Source organism: Chiroxiphia lanceolata, chromosome 11, assembly GCF_009829145.1.
Source record: "Chiroxiphia lanceolata isolate bChiLan1 chromosome 11, bChiLan1.pri, whole genome shotgun sequence".
NCBI lineage: Eukaryota > Metazoa > Chordata > Aves > Passeriformes > Pipridae > Chiroxiphia > Chiroxiphia lanceolata.
The window spans coordinates 13,122,772-13,145,009 of NC_045647.1; the positions used below are offsets into that span (position 1 = coordinate 13,122,772).

General features: G+C 38.6%; 1 protein-coding gene across 3 annotated transcripts in view; it reads left to right on the plus strand.

Moving 5' to 3' along the window:
* ARHGEF3 (Rho guanine nucleotide exchange factor 3) overlaps nucleotides 1–22,238 on the plus strand; it is a 114,423-nt gene that overhangs the window by 86,676 nt on the left and 5,509 nt on the right. For 2 of the 3 annotated variants that reach the window (XM_032699279.1, XM_032699280.1), the window contains 6 exons: nucleotides 10,896–11,003; nucleotides 17,405–17,575; nucleotides 18,542–18,604; nucleotides 18,954–19,050; nucleotides 19,151–19,227; nucleotides 20,131–20,388. In XM_032699279.1, coding sequence (XP_032555170.1) covers nucleotides 10,896–11,003; nucleotides 17,405–17,575; nucleotides 18,542–18,604; nucleotides 18,954–19,050; nucleotides 19,151–19,227; nucleotides 20,131–20,388 — 774 coding nt within the window. Of the gene's footprint in view, nucleotides 1–228; nucleotides 423–10,895; nucleotides 11,004–17,404; nucleotides 17,576–18,541; nucleotides 18,605–18,953; nucleotides 19,051–19,150; nucleotides 19,228–20,130; nucleotides 20,389–22,238 lie in introns of those variants that run through there. The other variant, XM_032699281.1, reaches the window with a different exon arrangement.

Genomic DNA, 22,238 nt, shown 5'->3' on the forward strand with positions numbered 1-22,238 from the left:
CTGTCCGCGGGTGTGCCCGCTGTCAGTGGCCGGGCAGAGGTGCCCGTTCCGCCGCAGCGGCTCCGCGGCCGCTCCCGGGGGTGCGGGGGCTGCCCCGCCCCGCTCCGCCCCGGCCCAGCCCTTGCCCCGCCCCCGGTGCCGGCGCTGCCGCTGCCGCAGTCGCGCCCCGGAGCCGGAGCGGGTGATGCGCCCCGAGCCTCGGGCCGGGGCACCGCGGAGCCACAGCGCTGCCGGGGGCCGGGCAGGGCCGGCGCGGCCGCGGCTGCACCCCCTGTGCTCGCACAGAGCCGGCGGGGAGCCCCGAAACCGCCCCTCCCGCCGCCACCATGGTGGCCAAGGATTATCCTTTCTACCTGTCCGTCAAGAGGGCGAATTGTGCCTTGGAAGTGCAGACTGTGCCCAGCCCAGCTAAAGAGACCGAGGTACTTGATCTACTGGTTACACAGTTGCAGCTTTATTTTTCTTTATATTCCTCCGGGGAAAAGTAATGTGCTTTGAGAACGGGCTGCGATGTGTAGGTTCGGTCAGGCATCTTTTACCGCCTTCTCTAGGTATTGAATTTCTTTTTGGAATAAGGCAAGAAACGGAATTTAGGTTTTTGTCACCTATCACTTGAAGAAATTAAAATTAGTCTTTAAAGTAGCTAATTGAGAAATACCTCTTTTACATAAGCGATTTATTTTTATTTTATTCCTGGACTAACCATTACTTTCAAATTGTTAAGCTTATGCAGGAACTGGGAGGGAACCTGAAAAATGGTGTCTTAAAGCATTAAGTGTCTTTTCCTCATCAGCAGTAAACAGGAAACTAATCCGATGTACAATTAGCTGAAAACTCTGCCATATCAGCAGGTTGACTATGTTTCTTAAAAATCATGAAAACCTTTCAAGTGACATTAAAAATCTTATTCATTAACCCAAATGACATACTCATTTGCAAAATTCTCAGAAATGCTGAAATGTTTCAGCAGCAAATGTTTGTGAAAGGCTTAAATATTGGATACCTTAGCTTAATATTGCTCTGTGTTTGGGTAGACAGTGACCTTAAGGATTCTGACTGCTTTTGAGGAAGGATAACATTTCTGTCTGGAAGATTTTATCACTTTTATGTATAGCTTCCTTATTAGTCTTGTTTGCTGAGTAACTTGAAGACAGCTTACTAAATTGGGTGCATTTAATACATCTCCGTCAAAGATTAATTACCTCCAGCAGTTGAATAGACCTAAGGTAAAAAGTAACATAAGCCCGGTGACCTTATATTTAATCGTGATGCTTAAGCTAAGAACTAACTAGATGATGCTGCACTCTTGTTTTTCAGTGTACCTTTACATAGAGAGATTTAATTATTGTAGTTAAGAAAAGTGGAATTATTTTCAACTGTGTGTTTTTGAAAAGTAACACCCTCTGTGTGCGTGTACGGGTCAATCTACGTAAAACACAAGCTGTTAAGTACCAAATGTCTCTCTTAAGAGTACTCATTTTACTAATCATAATACTAAAGAAACATGTTTTTAGCCTTTACTGTACGAAGGGGTTTTTTTGTGAATGAATGGAATTATCAAATCTGAAGAGTTGGAGTGTTGCTCTGTTACTGTTGGAAAAGCAGCTTAATTATAGTCAAATTTCAAAGACTCTGAAAGCTGAGAGCATGAGGAAGTATTGGATAACAGATGTGATCAATCAACATTACAATGTGCAAACAGCTTGTGTTTTATACGAGTAAGAAAATGCACCCCGTGCTTTCAGGCTGTTTTCCAAGAGTAAGATGGACTTCCAGCATTCTGAAAAATAAACTTTTAAAACATTCTATTTGTTTTAGGAGGGTAGGACCACCCACCACTCCAAAAATTTGGTTAAGGAAGCAGAAATAAAAGCTACTATTCGGAAAAGGCATTATAAGGACCTGTTTCTTTGAAATCTGTCAATATGCGGGAGAAAAATCCACGTTTCTTAAGCTCTTAACATTAAGCTGTTCTTCCAGCCTTTCGTATTTACAAGGCCATTAAAGCTGTTGGGCGCCTTCTACCACAGTTCCCTGTTACTACACCAGAACGCTTGCTGTGTGCGGGTTAGGGATTTCTGCCTTTGAAAATCGAGTTTCATCCTAATTATTAACATGTGAAGTTGGTTGATTTATTGAATAACTCAACTTGTGTGTAACTGTTGATATTTTTGGAGTAGAACAGATTTTCTGCTGTGTAGATGTTTTGAGGAACAGGTTAGTGGCAGAAAAGAGAACCGAGGTTTTCTACTTCAGTTCTTTCTTTAAGCCACACCAGCTCCCTTGGCATAAACTCTGTAGAAGTAGCACAATCACAAAACAATGACAAATGAAATTTCCGAACACTAAAAATCTGGATTCTGATAAAATGCAAATGTTCCAGTCAAAGTACAGTTAATTTATTATAGTTCTAAGTGCAGTTTAAGGGCAACAAACACTGCAGTACCTCACTTAATACAGCAAACACTATAAGAATACACAATTATGTATGTAAACAATGATGTTTACATACATCATTGTATGTTCTACACAAAATCTTGTAGTACAGTTCTAGGTGTAAATAGTACAGAGCTGTTGGGCTCTTTCAGCTTTTCCATAATTCAGAAATAGAGACAGTTAATGAAACTTGAAATTTGCTTGCCCTAAGTTTTAAGAAGCCCCACACCTTTCCTGCTAATAAACACCATTTGCTGTTTCACTGGTTAAAGCAGCTCCCTTCTCACCCTTTTTAAAGCAAACTCTCAGACGGTTGATGGGCAGCAGGTGAGAAAGAGCATTCACAGTCACAGATTGAGGTTTAAAGGCCTCAGTGTGAAGTCGTGGAAGTAACTCTTGAATTCCTCAGAGTAAGGATGTCCTGTTTTGCTGTACAAGCACCAACACAGTGCCTGGGTTTAGGCTCCAAAAACCACAACGGTGGCATAGAATTCCTTTGCCGGTATGTTGCATGTCTGCTTACAGCTCTTATACTGCAGAAATCTTAGACCCAGGAATCAGGGCTGTTTGCAGCTTGTCTTTTGTTGTCTCCTGATACCCTCACAGCACTGAGGTGCTCAGGACGGGGTTTGATTCGACACAGGGAGTGAGGGAAGGCTGATGTGAAGGGGAACCCACGGGCCTCTAGGCCATGGCACATCATTAACAGGACAACCAGGCATGGAGCCAGACGAGAGGGGCCAAAAGATTATGAGAGAAACTCCAAGTCACGAATTTTCTTTGATCTTCATAAATGTATGTATTTCGTTGTAATGAAATATTAGCAAGTTGCAGTTTGGGCATATTTCAGGTAAGTTCATGTGCAGTGTAATTGGAAACATGTCAAACCTCTCCACTTGGAATTGCTGATCTGTTCTGCTTAATGACAGCATGAAACAAACAGCTTGTCTTTATTTTTTCATTCAGTAACTCGCCATATGATGTCTGTGGGTTAATTGGCAGTCCAGGTTAATATCCAGTTTGTTCCAGAATGGAAAAGGTCTTTCTTATATTGCTTCTAATGAGAGGAAATGCAGAATTTAATCAACCCTACATTAGTTGTCTGGGTTTTTCAGGGTTTCTGTTGCTTGTGTTAATTCACCTCAGTGTGAGGTTTTTCTGTTAATTGGCCTTCATTTCCTAACTTCTGATAGATATATTGATTTCTGGGTATTGCAAATGAGTGATCAGTCAAGATAGCTGGATGCAACTTGTTCTTATGCTACTGACACTGCAGTGGTTCTGTCCTGCACCTGGCAAATAAAATCGATGGTGACTAATGAGGGCAGCCCGTGTGTGGGAGGAGTCAGTCCTTGATGAGCATATGATGGGATAACATGCTGCAGACTTCAGCTTTTGTCTTTGACTGGGAATGCTTCACCACTTCCCTAAATGGCTTTTCATTGTACCCCAACTGTCATTTTCAGGTTCTCTTCTTTGATGTGCTGTGATTAAAACAAAGTGTCCCTGGATTTTGCTTTATTTGCTTGGTGGTTTTGTGGAGACTGACAGAGGAGGAATAACAAACCTCCTCCTGCTCCCATCAGGGAACTTAGGTGGTGGATGGAACCTAATGGATTTGAAGGAAAGTGGAATCACTGACACTCGTATCAATTTACTTAAATTGCCTGATAAATTCTCCTTGAGATGCTGGCCGTTTTACTGGTGGGATGCCTCTCTCAGGTTTTAGGATGGACCTGTGCTTATGATTGTAGTTACCTTTGTGCAGTTGTGTAGTTACTTTGTTTTTCTTGACCATAGGCCTCAGTTCTAGAAGAGTCAATGTTCTAGAATTTGCCAGTTAGAATATTTCTAAGATGCTATGAAGCAAAGGCAAATTCTCTGCTGTTTCAAGTATAAAAAAGGTGTCTTTTTAGTGCCAAAATCAATTGAGAATGTTTTAGGCTTGCTTGGCTCTGAAGGTACAAAAGCCTTGAGATGCCTGGCTTAATTTAATTTTAGGTTAAGTGCTGTGTTAAAGACTCTGTTGTAACATAGGTTGTTTTTTCTATTTTAACCTTTTTTGTTTGGTTTGGGTTTTTTATCCTGCTGAAGGTTAAATACTGATAACATCCTGTGGAACAAAGCTTGAATGTGGGGGTTTTTTTATTAAACTCTGAGTTTTGGGGGCATTTATTAGAACTGTTTAATCTGAGGCCAATTTAACTAGTAGCAGACTAATAAAAATAATATTGTTGGGCTTTCTGCCATGACAAATGTTGACTTACCCTTATAAAGTTGAGTAAAAACTAATAACATTTAAAGTATAGGCATATGGAAATATAGCCAGTTACATGAAGTCTGAAACAGAGTGGTTCTGTTTGCATTTGCTGGCACTGCTTGTGAATTAGGTTTTAAAACAAAGGTTACTGTACTGCTTCAATTTATAATGTCTTCCATTTATTACACTGTTAACGCTTTTGAGACTAATTTAAAACATTTTGCCCTAATGAATGCTTCCATAACACAGAATGAATGCTCTGGGTATCTGTTTGTCTTGATTCATATCAAAAAAAGGAAAAAAAAAAAAAAACAACCCGGCATATTTTTTACAAAATGTGAAGCAAGTTAGGAACCCCAAATCTGGAATTACTGCTGTAAATAGTTGTCTCAGCACTGAACTCCGGTAAAGGAGGATGTTTTTAAGAGGCATTGCTGATTTCAGCTGGTTTGTATGTGTGTTGAGACAAGGTTAGCCGGCCTTTGAAGGTAAATCCTTTGAAGGGATAAATTCTAATATTCTAAAACGCCAAGTTCCTGTACCAGTTTCCACACAGCACTGATCTTCTGCGTTGCCTTAAAAACCTCTGTAAATTCCTTTTTTTTGAGTTTGGTTTTATATACAACCAGAAAAATCAACACAATATGGTCACAGTAGTGCTGCAGACACAAGTGTAATGACTCCTCGGGGAAATATTTTCCCTTGTTTGTCAGATTCAGCACCAGTTCTCTGACATGGAGACTGTTGTTGAAGTTGCTGATAAGAGGTGGGAGAGTCAGCTGGAAAAATAATCATACCAGCAGTGACCATCCATTTGCTTTTGACTGGGAGGAAATCATTGGCTAAGCCGGTCAGGGGCAGAGAGTGAAAGAATTTTGAAGTGAGGTACTGGAGCAAGTGAAGATCTTTTAAATGGCACCTCAACTACTATTCAGTGTGTGTTATGCAGGTCGTTGGTTCTGATGTTCTTAGGGCAATATGAAGGGAATCTGGCCTCATTCTTTTTGTTTGCTTTTGTTCATTTTGATAGAAAATGAAAACCAGTCTTTTGCTAGAGCAATTTATCCATCAAAGTGTGATAATTAAGCTGTGGGTGGCCTTGTTGAATGATAATGTATCAAAACCTGATTGATATAATTAAATGGATTTAACTCACTGTGACACTCTGCTTTGAACTTTGGGAAAATTCCATTCTTTACACATACAACTAAAAGAGGGTGGTTTTGGTGTTTGGTTTTTTTTTTTTTTTTTCATTTTGCGGATGAAGAGCACCAAAGCATTAGTTTCTTCCCCTAAATAGGCTCCTAGAAGCTTTCCTAGCTGTGTAGTGTGTTATTGGATAAATATATCCTATTATTAGGTGCCAGTTTCACTAAAGGAGGAATAAAAATAACATCAACTTAGCTGTCAGTACATTGCAACTAATCTAAGTGCCTGATTCTTCAGAGGATCTTCTGCTTTATCATGCTTCTGTGGCTGTTGAATGCTCAGCTTGCCCCAGGAGTGGGTGCTGTGTGCTAAGGTTCAGGCTTATATATGGTAATTCTCGTGCACCAGAGCCAAAAATAATGATACAAAAGTTACCTTTTTGCCAAGATGCTGTCATTTTGGAATGACCATATCACAGTTTAGAAAGCAACACATCACTCAGTTATGCAAGGCAAAAAGACTTACATTTTACTGAAAAGGGAGTTGGCAGATCTTACCCAGGCTCCTTGTAGTGTTATAGTTGCAGCTCATTGCTGTATGAGTTTTCCAGCTGTCCCACAGCAGAAGGCTAATTTTTTGGGTTCTACGTTAAGAGATAGAGCTTTCCTTGCTTACTCAGTAGTCTAAACCATCAGGTTAGAGTTTAATATATAGAAGATACTACAATTTTGTGTGTGTGTGTGTGTGTGTGTGTGTATATATATATATAAAACCCACAGAGTAAATTACAATAAAGAAGCAATCTTCATGCCAAATTAGAGAAATGGTGAGGCATGGCATCTTTGAAACTTATCTGATAGCTTCCCATCTTAAATTGGGATTGTGCCATTGCAATTAGTCTTTCTTCCTACTAATTTTTCAGAAAAGTATATTATAAAAACATACTCTCTCCAGAGGACACAGTAGTTGTTTGATGTGTCCACTCTGGTTTTCAGAACCATCCATATTTTGGACACAGATTTGCTGCTTTTATCAGTTTGTTCTCAGTTTCAAGTTCTTTCTGAGGCTCACTTATACATGGTATTTCCCGCTTAAATTTTTTCCTCTCTGAATTCAAATCTTACCAAAGTCATCTTGAGTTCAAATATACAGCTCCCTCCAAAAGCCATCTGCTCTTTGTTCTAGCCTAGTCAGGTATTAATTTGATTTCACTTGACTGTTCAGCCTTTGAAGTTTGTGCACTCATGTTTCCCTCAGCTTTATTTAGCCTTATATCAAATTTAAAGCCTTGTCAGATTAACGTTACTTGTTCACATATACCGGCTCCACATTTTGGAAACTCTGCCAAACTGTAGTCTGGATCTTTTTTTTTTTTTTTTTTTTTTAACTTCCCGTACTGTTTTGGCAAGCCTTCATGAGTCTGCAAATGCAGTCAAACATGCAATAATTTCAAAACTCCGAAATAAGATTTTTTTTAATACCAATAATGATTAGAACTCCAGAATTTTTTGTGTCATAACCAGTTCCCAGTCTGGACAGGTGATGGTGTTGCAACTGGATGCAGCCACTAAATCCTCTCTCTCTCAATCCCCTCTGCTTCTACCTTCACTGAAGGGGCAGGAGAGAGCAAGAGGGAATGGGGAGTGATGACTTTTGGTAGCTCTGCACTCAGAGGTGTGTGCCTGGAATCTGATGTTCATTCTACCTGTGCAGTATGTCCTTACTGGAGCCTCCTCATGCTGGGCAGACACAATTCTGCATTTCCACATGCTGAGATTCATACCCCAAAGGATTGTGGGACTACTGATTAACTGGAACATCAGAGATTTTTCAGAGACAAATTAGTAAAGTAATGAATACATTCACGAGGAATTCTTAGGTGCAAAGGCAGTTTATTATTTTTAAGATAAATTAATAAAATTGAAGAGGCTTGGGAAACAGCATCTGGAGAGCAGCTCCCTGATCTTACGGCACTAATGTGCAAGTGCAGATTCTGTTCAGTGTCTCTGGGTAAAGCAGAACAGTTCACGCAGTCTTCTCTTTCTGTTTGATCTGCTGACTGTGAAGAACAGAGTCCTTGGTGAGAAAAACAGCCCCCTGTTTAAAACTTGCACTTGACTGAGGAATTTTCCCCTGTCCAGATCGTTGGCCTCAGTAGCTTGTTCAGCTCCTCTGTGGTGCTGGTTTGGAGACGTGACACAGCTTGAGGATGAGGGTGTTGATGGAAGGGGAGGTGGAGACAGAATGATTTTAGACCATACAGCAGAAATCCTGTGATTGTCTTACAGTTTCACTATTACTAGCTAATGGTTTTAGAATTGCTCCAGTAGTGCTATATTTTCATTGCACAGGCAAAGCCTTACTTGTACAAACTTCATTTTTCCACGGTAGAAGGGGTGACTCAGTGCTGATGATCTTTGTTGTTAGACTTCTCTGAAGGAGATGACATCTGGAACACTTAAGATTTGATGAGTTTCCACTTCCAGCTCGATATCTTAACCTATCAGACAGTTTCTAATATAAGGTGAAAATCACGTCAGAAATATTAAAAAAAAGCTTTTCTCATACTTAACAACTTACAATTAACAAGATTTACTTTAAGAGCTCCTTGGTATAAAGTCTCAGGCTTCTGAAATTATCCTAAATAATGCTGTTTAAGAGAATCCTGTGGTAATGCTATTTTCTTTCTGTAAAATTGAATTCTTAATTTCAACTATGTATTTAGCTGTTTGGAATTCTGGTCAGAATTTTCAGTGTGAAATTAGAACACCATATGTTGCATGAGAAACTCAAGATGGAGTGCTGACACAGGAGGGGTAGGACTGCAGTTACCTGACTTGGCTTTGCCTGCTGGGAGCAGAGCTGGCCTCTGGTGACTCACAGAAGGAGGCTCTAGAAGAGCCTAATGTTTTTTGATGGTGGCTGAAACTGGAGTTTGTTGTTAAACATCAGTTTCTGTTTTCAGTGAGGTTTTGCAGCATGAACATCACTAAAACCACACTGCCTTGGCATTTTTCTCCTTGAAATGGATGGGAGATGAACCCCCCAGCCTGTATTGATACCAGGGCTTGCCCCGACCCAGGTGCAGCACCTTGCACTTGGTCTTGTTAAGCCTCATTTTTTTTGCATGAGTTTTGTCTTTCATTCCTAGAACACACACACACATTGCAGCAAAGCTGTGAGATACCAGAAAGGACACGGCAGTGAAGGAGGAGTAATCTTTTCTATTAATCCTAATCCTTCTCTCTCTTTCTTCTGGAAGTCCATACAACCTTGATTGCCAGGTTTTGCTTTCGGGCTGGGCTGTTGATGCCTAAGTAACCTTTGCTGCTCAGGTGGAGCTGCTGGCACAGGCTGTGCTGCTGGCATGGCACTGCCCAGCTCCGGCTGGGGCATCGTGTCCTTCCACCGCAGTGCAGCACAATCCTGAACGAGCAGCTCTGCCATGGGATATTATCTGTGCACCAGCACCAGCATTCTGAATAATCATAAAAAACAAACAGCTGATGATGTGCCACCAGTTAGAGAGGAATTACAGTGGAACCTCATGCTGCTGGTGCTGCTGTAGATAAGTATGCTGGTGGTGCTGCAGTGACGTAAAAAATACTCTTTCTAAAACCTGTCTCAAAGACGTGGTTGCTGAAAAGGAAGGGTTATGAATAACAGTGCAACGGTGAAGATAAGAATTTTAACGTGATTTGGGCTGCTACAGTTCTTTAATGCCAGGTTTCATGTGTGATGGAATACATTATTTTTGCTAGAGGGTTAAACACTTTGTCGCTTATCTCAGCTGGCTTTTATGGATTTCCAGGTCTGCCCGCTGAGAAGTAAATTAAATATGTAGCTGCTTCTCACCTTTCCTCTGTTGCTGCACTAATAGAAGAAAATTTTTCTTGCCAGTAATACAGATGGTGATCTTCGCTCCTGAGACTTATTTTTTGGTATCAGAAAGGTTGACAAATCTGCATTATTTCCGGAAGGATTTATATTTCTGAAGAAAAGGATAATAGGCATGCTTCATTTTCTTAAAGCTATGCCTAGGCAATTGGAGGCATAGCAAGCCTACACAAACCTTGTAAGCATGGCTGAAAAAGAAAGATGAACTCCTTTAGGATGTCCTTGAAATATGGTGTTGGATGGTTTTTTTAACTTCACTTGGAAGGTTTGGCTCTTTTTCTGTCAAAAGTTGCCTTTTGCATGTGCTGTTCAGGATCCGTTAAATGTCAGATGGAGGTTAGGAAGCCAAGGGTAACTGTTCTATTTTTATGTATTTATAACCACCTTTTTCTCGTGTTATGATTTCTGTTAATTTTTTTTTAAATATATTTCTGCAGGACAATTAGCATATTATTTTGAAGTAGTTATATATTACTTTAAGTGCTGTTGTGCTGTTGAAAGTATATATGAAAAGAAAAATATTTAATTAAATGCTATATGGTAGATTTTTGTTTCATTTTCCTTTCTATTTTATGCAAAAAATATATATAAACATGTTACTTATGTGTTTGCTTGTATATGTATTTCTATAGGAATATGAATTCAAAGACAATGAGACTTAGAGATTTTTGTCTGAGTTATATTTTCTGGAATAAAATACATTTAAATGAATAGAGTCACATGCTGACAGTGTCTGAGGCACAGAAATAAACAGAATTGTTTTCATTTGAAGTATTTCTTTCGATGAGATTATCACGATGTGCATTAGCTGCAGAGCACTGCTGAAAATTTTTCTTTAAAGAATGAGTTAATATAATCAAATTATTTAATCTTTCTTTACCTTCCTCTCTCCCTCTGCTCCCAGCCATGCCAAGTCTCCATCATGACATTTTCCAGCTGTTTTAGGACCTGTATGTACCAGCCAAGAGCAATCTATCACTGTCAGCGTTTAAAGCTGCTGTTGTTTATTTACTGCCCTAATTATGGGCCAGGTTTGCAAACTTGCTTGTTAGAAATTCTTTCTTAGGAGAATCAGTAAAAGCTCAGCAATCTTTGCTTAATTATACTCACACTCTCCCCGGTTTTTTCCTTCCCCTCTCTCCCCTTGCTGCAGGAGCCCAGTAACAAACGGGTCAAGCCGCTTTCCAGAGTCACATCCCTGGCCAATCTCATTCCTCCTGTCCGTGCCACTCCACTGAAGCGGTTCAGCCAGACACTGCAGGTAATGGCAGCAGGTCCAACTGTGTTGAAAGGGGTGTGTGGACACAGCCCCGGTTTTTTTGGGTCCCTGGGAATGGGTGATGCACATATGCACACACCCCACTGTGATGTGCCAAACAGGTTCTGGCAGCTTGTGAATATCAAGTCACTCAGCTTCAAACTCACAACTCTCACCTCAAAAAACCACTTTTCTGTCCAGATGATTAATGCTTTTCAATTCCCAGTAAGAAAACTATTGCACCTGTAGCATATAAAAATGGTTTACTAAAGGATTACGATTGCTTTTAAAATTTGATGAAGAGAATGTTCCATGACACTTTCTATTAATTTTGGTTGGTTTCTTTTAAAGTGTTATTTTTGGTATAGTTGGTCATGTAGGACTGCTAAATTTCCTTCTGTATAGTGAACTTTGACCTTGCCTAAACAAAAGAGTTAGTTAACAACTGGAAATTTCCAAGTCCTTTCCAAAGCTGATGATGAAAACTAGTAAAGGGTAAGCAAATTTTAAATGCAGTTTCTGTGTTACAGATTAGGTGCTTAGTATTTACCATACGTAGAGAGTAATGGAACTTTAGTTTATAAAGCATTTGTACCTTCAGACCTAGAGACTGCAAAATATTTGGGTGCTCAACTCCTAATGGCTCTCCCGAGTGCCAGCTGGGAGCTGCAGCACTGCTGTGGGTCTGGCCTAGAAAGCCAGACTGTTTCCTCTTTAAAACAGTTTATGTAAGTAAGCACGTATAAGATCTGAAGAACATTATTTAACAACCTTAATTTCTTTGAGAGGAAATTTAAAAATAACTTGAGTGTATTTAAAACGTTCTAATCAAAATCAGCTAAACTAGAGCATTACTGAACCTGCCTGTTAAGGAGGAAAGGAAAGAAATAAAACTTCAGAGCAGGGAGTCTTATGACAAATAAAAAGTCATGGGAAAGAACCCTATTTTTCTGTGGTGGTAATTATCTAGAAAACAGATATTACAGGGTTTTTCTAACATTGGTTTTCCTGTCTTCGGTTCCTCCGGTGTGTGAAGTGCAGCCATTGGACAGAAAAGCCGCGTGTGCAGGGCTGGAGGAACAGCAGAATGTCTGCACAGCCCTCGGCCTGGGCTTGGGCCAGGTGTAGTCTGGCGTGACTCGAGCAGAGATGCCTGTATTCCCTGGGGTGTATAAATCTCCTCCATAGTCTGCCTCCAGGAAAAATTGGCCCTGCTCTGAAAGAGCTACATTAGTTCCAGTGGCAAGGAGTGTGGAAAGTGAATTAATTTTTGGCTAAACTGCAGCTGAGTGAGGCGCTTCCCTTCTCCCAGCCTTACGCAGCTGTTGGCCTCATTGAGGTACCTGTGCTATTGTTCTGCAGTGGATGCCTCTGCCACTGTACACAGTGTCCAGTACAGTATTGTCTTTAATAAGTTCTTTTAGACTATCCAAAACAACTGTCCTTTCATGTGTGTAGTAGCAGCTTCCTGAGAGGAGAGCTGTATAAATGTGTTTCAGGGCAAATTTCGTCAAAAATAGGAGAGAAAATAGTGGCTTTGCAAATCCTGCTGTTGCAAGCATTTCTGTCTTGCTCTGTTCATAATGACTATAAGAATATATTTTAATTAACTGTCTGCTTCTAAGCATATTTTTAACAGTGATGGTTATTCATACCAGCTCCTCTAATTATGTGCTTGAAGGAGCTGCCTTGAGAAATCAGCTTGTATATTCTCTAAATCCTCGATCTGAATCCATTTCCAAGTGATGAATGCTGGTGATGTCCCTCAAGACTGCCTTCATAGCTGGCTGTAAATTGACTTCTTATCTGATTTTGTCAGTAACTATAGAACAGGGACAAAAAAGACTGACCTTGTGCTCAGGTGTCCCACTTGGAATTATTTAGAAACATTCTGAGAAACACATATAGCTATTTCACTTTATTATATATTGACATAGCTGTCATTGTGTCTTATGAACAGTTTAGAGCAGGATTTCTTTTCATGGTGTAATTTCCTGTAAAAAAAAAGTAAAAAGTTGATTTTTCTTGCTGGGTGAACTTTAATGTATCTTCACTGTTGTTTCAGTCAAAACCAACGTCTCCTCTTGCATTGCTGCTTAGATCTTCCATATCAGTAAAATGAAGTAAAGTACTATCATCACCACAACATGCCAAATAAATTACTTCTTCCCCTGGAAGAAAACAAAACAAAGCCAACAGAACATGTATCTAAAAAGATTATTCCAACAGCATCAGTAAAAGGAATTAGAAAGTTCTGAGATTCCTTTATGGCATTTCAAACAAACCTTCTTACACATTCTTCTGAATGGAAGATACATGTAAGAGGAAAAAAGTTTATTATGGATAATTTCCCTTACCTCTCTAAATGTATCTTCCATTTTATATTAATGGACTTTCAGCATGCAGGTTGAAGAGAAACATCTCTGTGTCTGGGATTCGTGTAGTATCTTTTAAGATATGTTCTTAGCAGCTTTTCATGTTTTGCATATTTTATTGATTATAGAAGTATCTGATTATTTTTGGGTATACTCAACTTTATTACAATTGTCCACTTATTTTCAATACTTTTTCCATAAGGATTCCAAGTAACAAACACATAAAGTTGTTTTGGTTTTCTTTCTGGACTTTTTTTTTTTTGACTCTTTGTAGTCTTTTTGTTTCTGTCACACAGAGCACTGTCGAGTAGCTGACTAATACAGTGCTGTCAGCTTCATCTCTGACAGCCTGTCTGTGTATCTGCAGGGTGCCTCATACTAAGCAGGTATTCTTATTTGTTCATCCACCTGGGAAACCAGTTTATTTTATAGCTGTATTTTCAGTCTCTATCAAGACAGACTAATGATTGTGATGATCTGCTTGGTCTTATTCACAGCTGTGCTGTTCAGCTTAAAAGCTGAAAATAGGATCAGAAAAAGAACTCCAGCTGATGCTGAAGAGAGAAATGGAAGTCTGGCTGGCTTCCTCTGCAGCTTCAGTCTTCATCAGTGTGTCTTGAATTTAAGTAGGGAGTCCAAATTATTTTTATCTGTCTTAGGACACTGGAAATTTCTAAAAATCCCAAAGAAGAAAACTCTTTTTAACATTGGTCCTGAATGCCAGGGCTTTGATCAGTAGTGCCCTTTTCACAGCACATTGTTGCAGAATAATTCAAATTTAGTAGTAGAATGGCTAAGGCTTAGTAGGAGAGTAGGCCTAGAAAGCAACACTCCAAAGTAGTAAGTTAGCAACCTTGTTTGTGAGAATGGAATGTGCTGAAGAGGAAGGAACAATAATCAAAGGATTTAGTCAAGCATATATATAATGATTTGTTACCTTAGATGTGGTAAGCGTCTGTTAAACAGTTTCTAGGAGTAAGACAACCTAAGCAGATTTATGATTAGAGTATATGATTATCAATTGTTATCAGCATGAAGTATGATCTTGTTTGTAACCAAGTGTAACTGTTTTCTGTGGAAACTGCACGTAAACTTGTTTGTGTAAAAGTATAAAAGCTGAACTGAGAATGAGGGTCTTCGGAATCCTGACTTGGGACACTAGTCCTCAGGTTCCCGGGCCCTGAATAAAGCACCGCATAAACCGGCACTCTGTTGGTTTGTGTCTTTGTTACGGGCAACAACATGAAGCTCTTTGCTTTACTGCAGCTGAAATTAAGATTTGCTAATTGCATCAATTAACATCAGGAACACACAGACCCTTCATAGCAACAGTCTTGTAACAGCCGGGGAAAGCTGTTGCCGTCAGAGAAATACAGTAAACAAAATGAGGGGTCGTGTCTGGATTCTTCCCTGGCTCCTTTAGTTTTTGGAATTATATGAAAATTTTAATCACCACAGATGGCCATAATTTTTAAAGAGTGTCTGGGACATGTTTTTTAAGGAAGCCAGAAACTAGGAAAATATTTTTAAAAGACTGTAGATGTAGAAGTGCTGTTTTGACATTCCTGCAGTTCCTTCATGGGATTCTATCACATGACTGATTTTTCTTTTCTTTTTTTTTTTCTTTTCCCTTCTTGGCAAGTACCAACCAAAGACACCATCAGAGTACTTGTTTTTAAAACTTTTTGGTAGAACTTCACTTTCGGGCTCTGTTCCATTAAATAAATAACCTCAGTCCTGTGCCCCTTACATTACTTTTCTCAAAGCACTGTGTGATATGAGTTTGCTGTTATGGCTGTGTGCCATTTTATAGCATGATACAAGACATTGTCAAAAGGTTTCAAAATCGAGGCATTTACTTTAAAAATCCGTCTGTCTGGTGCTGTTCATGACAAGTGCTTTCTTCATTCAACATAAAACATTCCTTTAGGAGAACACCACCACAAAGGAGCAATCTACTGGAAGATGCATATGGGAATGCATGGAAAGGGGCATTCCACCTTGGGGCATGGAATGTTCTGCTTAGTTGCATTCTCCTGGTGATTTATGGATGCAATGCACCTGCCTCTTTTCCCTGGTTTGCCTGTGAATATAGCAGGTTCCATGATTCCTTATTATAACAAGTGTAAATTACATGCAATTTCACAGGTGTTTCTGTGCCTTCTTAACTCTTGAAGGAAGACTAGCACCTGACTTGCAAAGTTTTGAAAGGTTTGTGTGTGTGTGTGTGCTTATTTTTAAGGGGTTTGTCAATTCCAAGTGGGATTCAGAATGGCTTCTTTGAAAAGGCATGGGTTTTATTTATATAATATGTCTTCTGATATTGTAAAAACATACTGTTTTTATAGGCACTGTTTGCATTTTTTGGGCTCTTCAGAGGAGAATTTTAAGTCTTATGCTTTGTATGTGGTGCTTTCAACCTGGAAATGAAGAGAATTTATTTTGTTTTAAATATTCTTACCCAAGGCAGTTGAAAGATGATTCTGTTATGTAAGGCACATTTTAAATGACAACAAAAGTGTAGGGTATTTCAACTATGTGAAATAGTTAAGGCATTTCAGAGGTAAGACCTCAAAAAGAAGCCTCTAATTTTAATGAAGGAAGAAAGGAATCTTTTCAAAATAAGCACAGTAAGAGCATGAAGTATCCATCCTTAGCCTGAACTCTTTTTAAGAGTCTACAGGCAAACAACTCTCAAGTCTCTCTTAAAATTGACTTTATTGAATTTTAGGACCAGACCACATAGTAGATACAGAGATGCTGGTACCCATTGGTGGAGTTTAGAGGCTCCAGAAGTTCTAATAAAGATTCCACAGTAGTAGAACCAATAGTGATTATTTAACAGTTTGCTATCTGCTAGCACTGATTGTTAATGTAGTTCTTCAGCTGCTGAGAAGTAAAGTAGGAGCAAATGGTGTGAAAAGAACTTGGCTTGTTGCTTGTCAAAAACATTAATATCTGAATATTGACATAACTTTAAGGAACAGTTTGTTCTTCTCATTTCAGTCAGCTACCCATTTCACACCTTTCTATGTGGATTAGTTTCCTGATCCATACATCTGAAGAGGCAGGATGTTACCAGTTGAGAGGGTTTCTCCATGTATCAAAACCAGTTTGGTCAGTTAGAGCATTACGGCACTAATTATTTAATCCTCTTATGGACATATCTGTAATGATGATACCTAGCAAATCCTTGATGATTAACAGTTAAAAACCAAAAGTGATGCTTTCAGGTATTGAGACACTTAGTAAGGTAAAAGGAAAGGTTTTGAAGGGAAATCTCCTTTATGAACCCTCTTTCTGCCCAACCGAGAAAAGTTTTTTTTTTCTTAAACCTGTAATCTGTGTTTAATGTAATGCACACTTTCATCTGATATCCTCGAGGTGTAGGACCTACTGTTTTTCGGTACAGACATCTTTGAACACTCCCACCCCTCAAAATTAATTAAACCCAACAATTCTGTTGACTTTCAGTTGATGCACAAGACAAGTTTATCTGCCAGATTTTGCTGTCTTAGCTTTCCTGAGGATCTGTGTAACAATTAATTCTTTCTTTCAAAATTAACCAAAAAAGTATTCATAGAGTTTACTCTCTAAAATTTGCATTGATTCTAAATTTTTAAGTATCAGGGATCTAATGAGGCAGATATGTGTAATGCATGAATAATTTCTGTTTACTGAAGTGAAACTCTGATCAGTTATGTTAATTTAGTGTGTTGGACCATTCTGCATTGTCACTGTAGTTCAGTCTTGTTGCATGGTATATGAATGCACTGCATAGGTTTTGAACATGTTGAGGGCAGGACATGGACATAGTTCACTGCAGGAATTGGAGGTACTGGCCTTCCAGGAAGATGTATTAAAATAATTTTTCTTACATTCCCAGTACTAAAACTTCTGTGAAGTTCAAAGTAAAAACTAATATTAGGTAATATATTTATTGTACTGAACTATGTATATAAATTCCTTAGAAAACAAGACAAGTGCAGCTGTTCTAACCATAAACCCAATCCCTCCCTGTGTCCGCAGCGTTCCATCAGTTTCCGCAGTGACAGTCGCCCGGATCTGTTCAGTCCCCGGCCCTGGGCTCGGAATGTGCCCCCTGCCAGCACCAAACGGAGGGACAGCAAACTGTGGAGTGAGACCTTCGATGTCTGTGTCAATCACATGCTCACGGCCAAGGAAATCAAGAGGCAAGAGGTCTGTGTTGTTTTGTAACCATAAATTGTGTGTTCGAAAGTTGCCTGTAAAGTATGGAGCTGGGAATTCTAGTAGGCGTTGGGATGGCACTTGAGGCTTTCCTGCAATTAAATGCAATGTCACCACTCCACTAGAAGCAGAATTCCATCCCTAGTCTTTAGGATTCAAGCTATATTAGATGAATATATTCTTCATAAAAATCAGCTCGTCATATTTCCTTCATAAATGTGAAGTGACTGAGATCCTGTTGTCCTGTGAGGGGCTGCACGTGTGTCCCTGTTCTGTGTGACACTTTCTGTGGTCATGGTTGATATTTTGGTGTTTCATGTTGTCCTAGCAATGCTAGATGAGCAGGAGCAGGTATCCAGCAAGCGATGCATACACACAGAAATGCACCATCATTTCCCCTGTTGGAAAAGACTGTCTTTGAGGAAGTTTGCAGTGCTAGAAAGATGACATACTGATCAAAAGATGTCTTCCAAAACAAAAAGAGTATGTCAGTGGTTTTAATGTGTAGTACATGACAAAGTCTAAATAGTTCATATTGCAATCAACACAGAGCTCCTACAGAAGCAAGCTTTTTTAATTTTCAAAAGAAATTTTGGGTAGGATCAACAAAGCTTATAACAATCTCTGAGAATACTTCAGGCACTGAGTCATAAATCAAACAACAGTAGTGCCAAGCATTTCTTGTGCAAATTTTAACAATGTACAAGAATTTATAGGAAATAACTTCTGTAATTGAGAACTTCAAAGGCAGCTTATTGAAAAATAAACTGTAGAAACTGTTTGCACAGTGTAACAGTCATTGCTGTCTTGGGGCAGAAGCCAGGACTCTTGATACAGCCCAAATAAGTGAGCTGTATTCCAGGAACCAGCTACATCTGGTCAAAATATAACATCAATTCAGTAAGTGGAGTATAGATTAAATAAAGATATTTTAGAATACTTGTGTCTGTTTTACAGGCAATCTTTGAACTTTCCAAAGGAGAAGAAGACCTGATAGAAGATCTGAAGTTGGCAAAAAAGGTATGTTTATTAAAAAAACCCCAAACAACCCAAAACCACAAAACACAACAAACAGTATTAATTGGTTCATAACACTTTAAAAATAATTTTTGCTTTATATAATTGCTAAGACAGTAAGGGAAGGAAGAAACCCAAAGCTTATTTCTATGTTCCCATTCTTTCTGAAACACTTAAATGTGCTGCTTTCCCCACCCCCCTAAATATGAAATCGATAATTTTAATATATGGTTATGAAACTTCAAAATATTTTTAGCATTAGGTCTGTTTTTACTTACAGGGAACTTTAAATATTAATTTTTCAACTACCAGTGATATATTAATTAAAGAACTCCCTTTTTTGTCTTTTCAGGCTTATCATGACCCAATGCTTAAGCTTTCCATAATGACAGAGCAAGAGTTGAACCAAATTTTTGGAACACTGGACTCCCTAATTCCTCTTCATGAAGGTAAAACTCAAACAGTCTTCGTCTGCATTGCTACTACACATAGATTTAAAGTCACTTGCTTTATTAAGTGAGGTTTCTCTTCTTTTTTTCTAATGATCAGATCTTCTTAGGCGACTTCAAGAAATCAGGAAACCTGATGGATCAACAGAACACGTTGGCCACATCCTTGTGGGTTGGGTAAGGCAGAGTTCATGATCAGTTTTGGGGCTTTAGCTTGGAGCTGTAACATAGTTTTTATCAGACAAATTCGTTTTCATATCTAGCATAACATGTCAAAAATATATTCTCAGAATTTTTTTAAAAGGTAGGGCAACTATTTAGAGATATAATGGAATACTTTCTGATTTTAGGGATTTTTCATGAGAAGATTTATACTAGGACGTTGTTTTTAAAGCTTTTGCTCTTCAGGAGACAAGCTGTATTTAATATACTTTAAACAAAAATGGAGAGGCAGACTAGAGTTTGTCTCATGTAGGTCATTTTAGAATCTGCCCCCATTTGTATTCTGGTTTTCTTGAAAAGTCACATTGTATAAGGGCACCCTACAGTTAGTTTTGAATGTCATTCTGTTCCAGTTGTCAAAGTTAGTTTGTTTGTTTGGTTTTTTTTCAGATTTAAGGCACAGTTTTGTCGTCTTAGTTTGGTTAAGGTTCTTGAGGGCAAAATAGAAGTTTGACTGTAGAATTTTGCATATCTAAAAAAGGCCAGGTTTGGGAGTACTCATTCCTAGGCTTTTATTTCCATTCACAATTAACATCAGGCCTCTGTGTTCAACTATTGCCTGCATTAAGTAGTTCTCAGTCTTAAGTCACTGATATTTTTAATGCTTTGAAATAGTGTTGGAGATCTTTAGGCACTGAGAGATGAGCAAGTGCTTCTAAATTACTGAAATTTTGAAAAAGGTTTAAGGACCCTTGTAAAACTTACATATGTTGGAAATGCTATCATCAATGAATTGTGGATAAATCTCCAGCTAAAAGAGTCTCACCATGAATTTCTGACATCCTGAATCACTTGAAACTTTCAGTAGAGCAAACTGGGCTTTGCTTCAGCTGCAGAATAATTTCTTCCTTTCCTCAGCTTCCATGCCTGAACTCCTATGACAGTTACTGCAGCAATCAAGTAGCAGCCAAAGCTTTACTGGATCACAAGAAGCAGGATCACAGAGTGCAGGATTTCCTGCAGCGCTGCTTGGAGTCTCCTTTCAGCCGCAAACTGGACCTTTGGAACTTCCTGGACATCCCAAGAAGCCGTTTGGTTAAATACCCATTGCTGCTCCGAGAAATTTTGAGACACACACCAAATGATCATCCAGATCAGCAGCACCTTGAAGAAGCTGTGAGTTACTGTTGGGTTTGGGTTTTTTAGGAGATATAGCACTTTTAGCTTATTAATGAATTATTAAGGGATGCTACATAAAATACAAATATGCAAATACTTAATATGTACACCTGAAACTAATACATGAAATATCTAGCACCACTCCCCCAGGTAAAACCTATTTCAATAGCAAAGTGATACTAAAAAACAATGACAGGATGGAAGGTGTTTTACACAGGTCTTGTCTGATCCTTGTCCATTTTGTATTTACCCTTCAGTGTTGTTTTCCAGTCTAATCTAAGTGAAGTGAAGTGGGGATTTCTTTTCACATTTTAGATCATTCAGATAACTTTGAGATCCCTGGCTTGAGATCTCACATAACCTCTGAATCTAGTAATTAACATCTGTAGGAAAGGTGCTCTGAAATTTACTTTCATTCCATTTTTCATTTGTAATTGTAATTCCATAATTCCTTTGTGTTGTGCTTTCTGAAGTAAAACCAAGGGAATAAATCCAAGGCTTTAAAACTTCTTCATTAATTGAAAGGGATCCAACTCAGATATTCCTAAGACTTCTGTTGTTTTCTCATGTACATACACACACACATATATGTATATATCTATATATATACACATACATACACACTTTAAATTCAGTAATATGTACACATACACACAAATGTGTATCTGCAAGTAATAAGTTCACTGTAGCAGATTTGTTTGAAATACACTTGTAAAGAAATGAATAAATATCATCACTGTCCTACTGCTTTTGAATAGTATTTAAATATAAGTAAAATTAGCATTTTGAGACAAAATTAATGATTTACCTGCATTTTAATATTTTGTACATTTTATTTTTTCTCTGCTCTGCTTTTTTTTGGAAAATCCATCTTTCAAAACACATGTACCTCACCACTGTTGTTCTGCTATTCCTTCCTCAAATCCCTTGCCCAGCTTAACTTCTCTGTTGTAAAATTGGACAAGTATGGTTTAAATTCAGCGCTTGGATACTCACATTTAGATGTAATCTATAAAATACAGTTTTCCCTTGTGCATATTCTGTAAGACCCAAACAAAAATCATAAATATCTCAAAGAATTCTTCTGGTTATTTCTGAAGTTTGCTTTCCTAGATAATGCCTGGTGATATCTTCTAGAAAATGTTTTAAATGCTTTCCTTCTACACTTGTATTTTTTATTGTTTCAGAAAATATAATAACGATTTTTGTCGATATTTCAATAGCCTTACATAGGTTTGTGATGATCTTTGAAGTGATTTATGTCATAAATTGTGTATCTGCCAAGTTAAATGAGGAAACAGAAATGACTGTATGTGGTTGGCTCTTAACACTGTCCAAGGCTTATGAAGTATGTTTGTCTTCCTGGCTGGCCATCTGCTTTAAGCAAACTGGGCCAAGTTGATCCCTGATAAATCTCCTGGGATCAGCAGATTCTTGAATTACCTCTTTGGGCCTGTATGTCTTGACCCATCCCCCTGCTCCAGTTATTTAATTGAATTTGATCGATCTGAGCAACATCTGATCACTGTTAGAGTTGAGTAAAATCACCAGAACTCCAGAACTCCACATCCACATACTCAGTTAAGGAACTGTATTTTAAGTTTCAGAAAAACTGGTATCAAAGTCCTGAAGGACTGCACAGTATAAGGATGTTCAAGATAAGGAGCATATTTTTATAGAAAAGGCAAAGCTTTCCTTTTAACGTTTTTTAAAGTAAAAAGGCAAGAAAATTATTACTTCAATAATAGAACTGTAGATATATGCACATAGCGGAATTGTAAAATACAATTCATTTATGGTGTTTCCAGAGGATAACTAATAATGAGTAACAGCTGAGATTTTAGTAG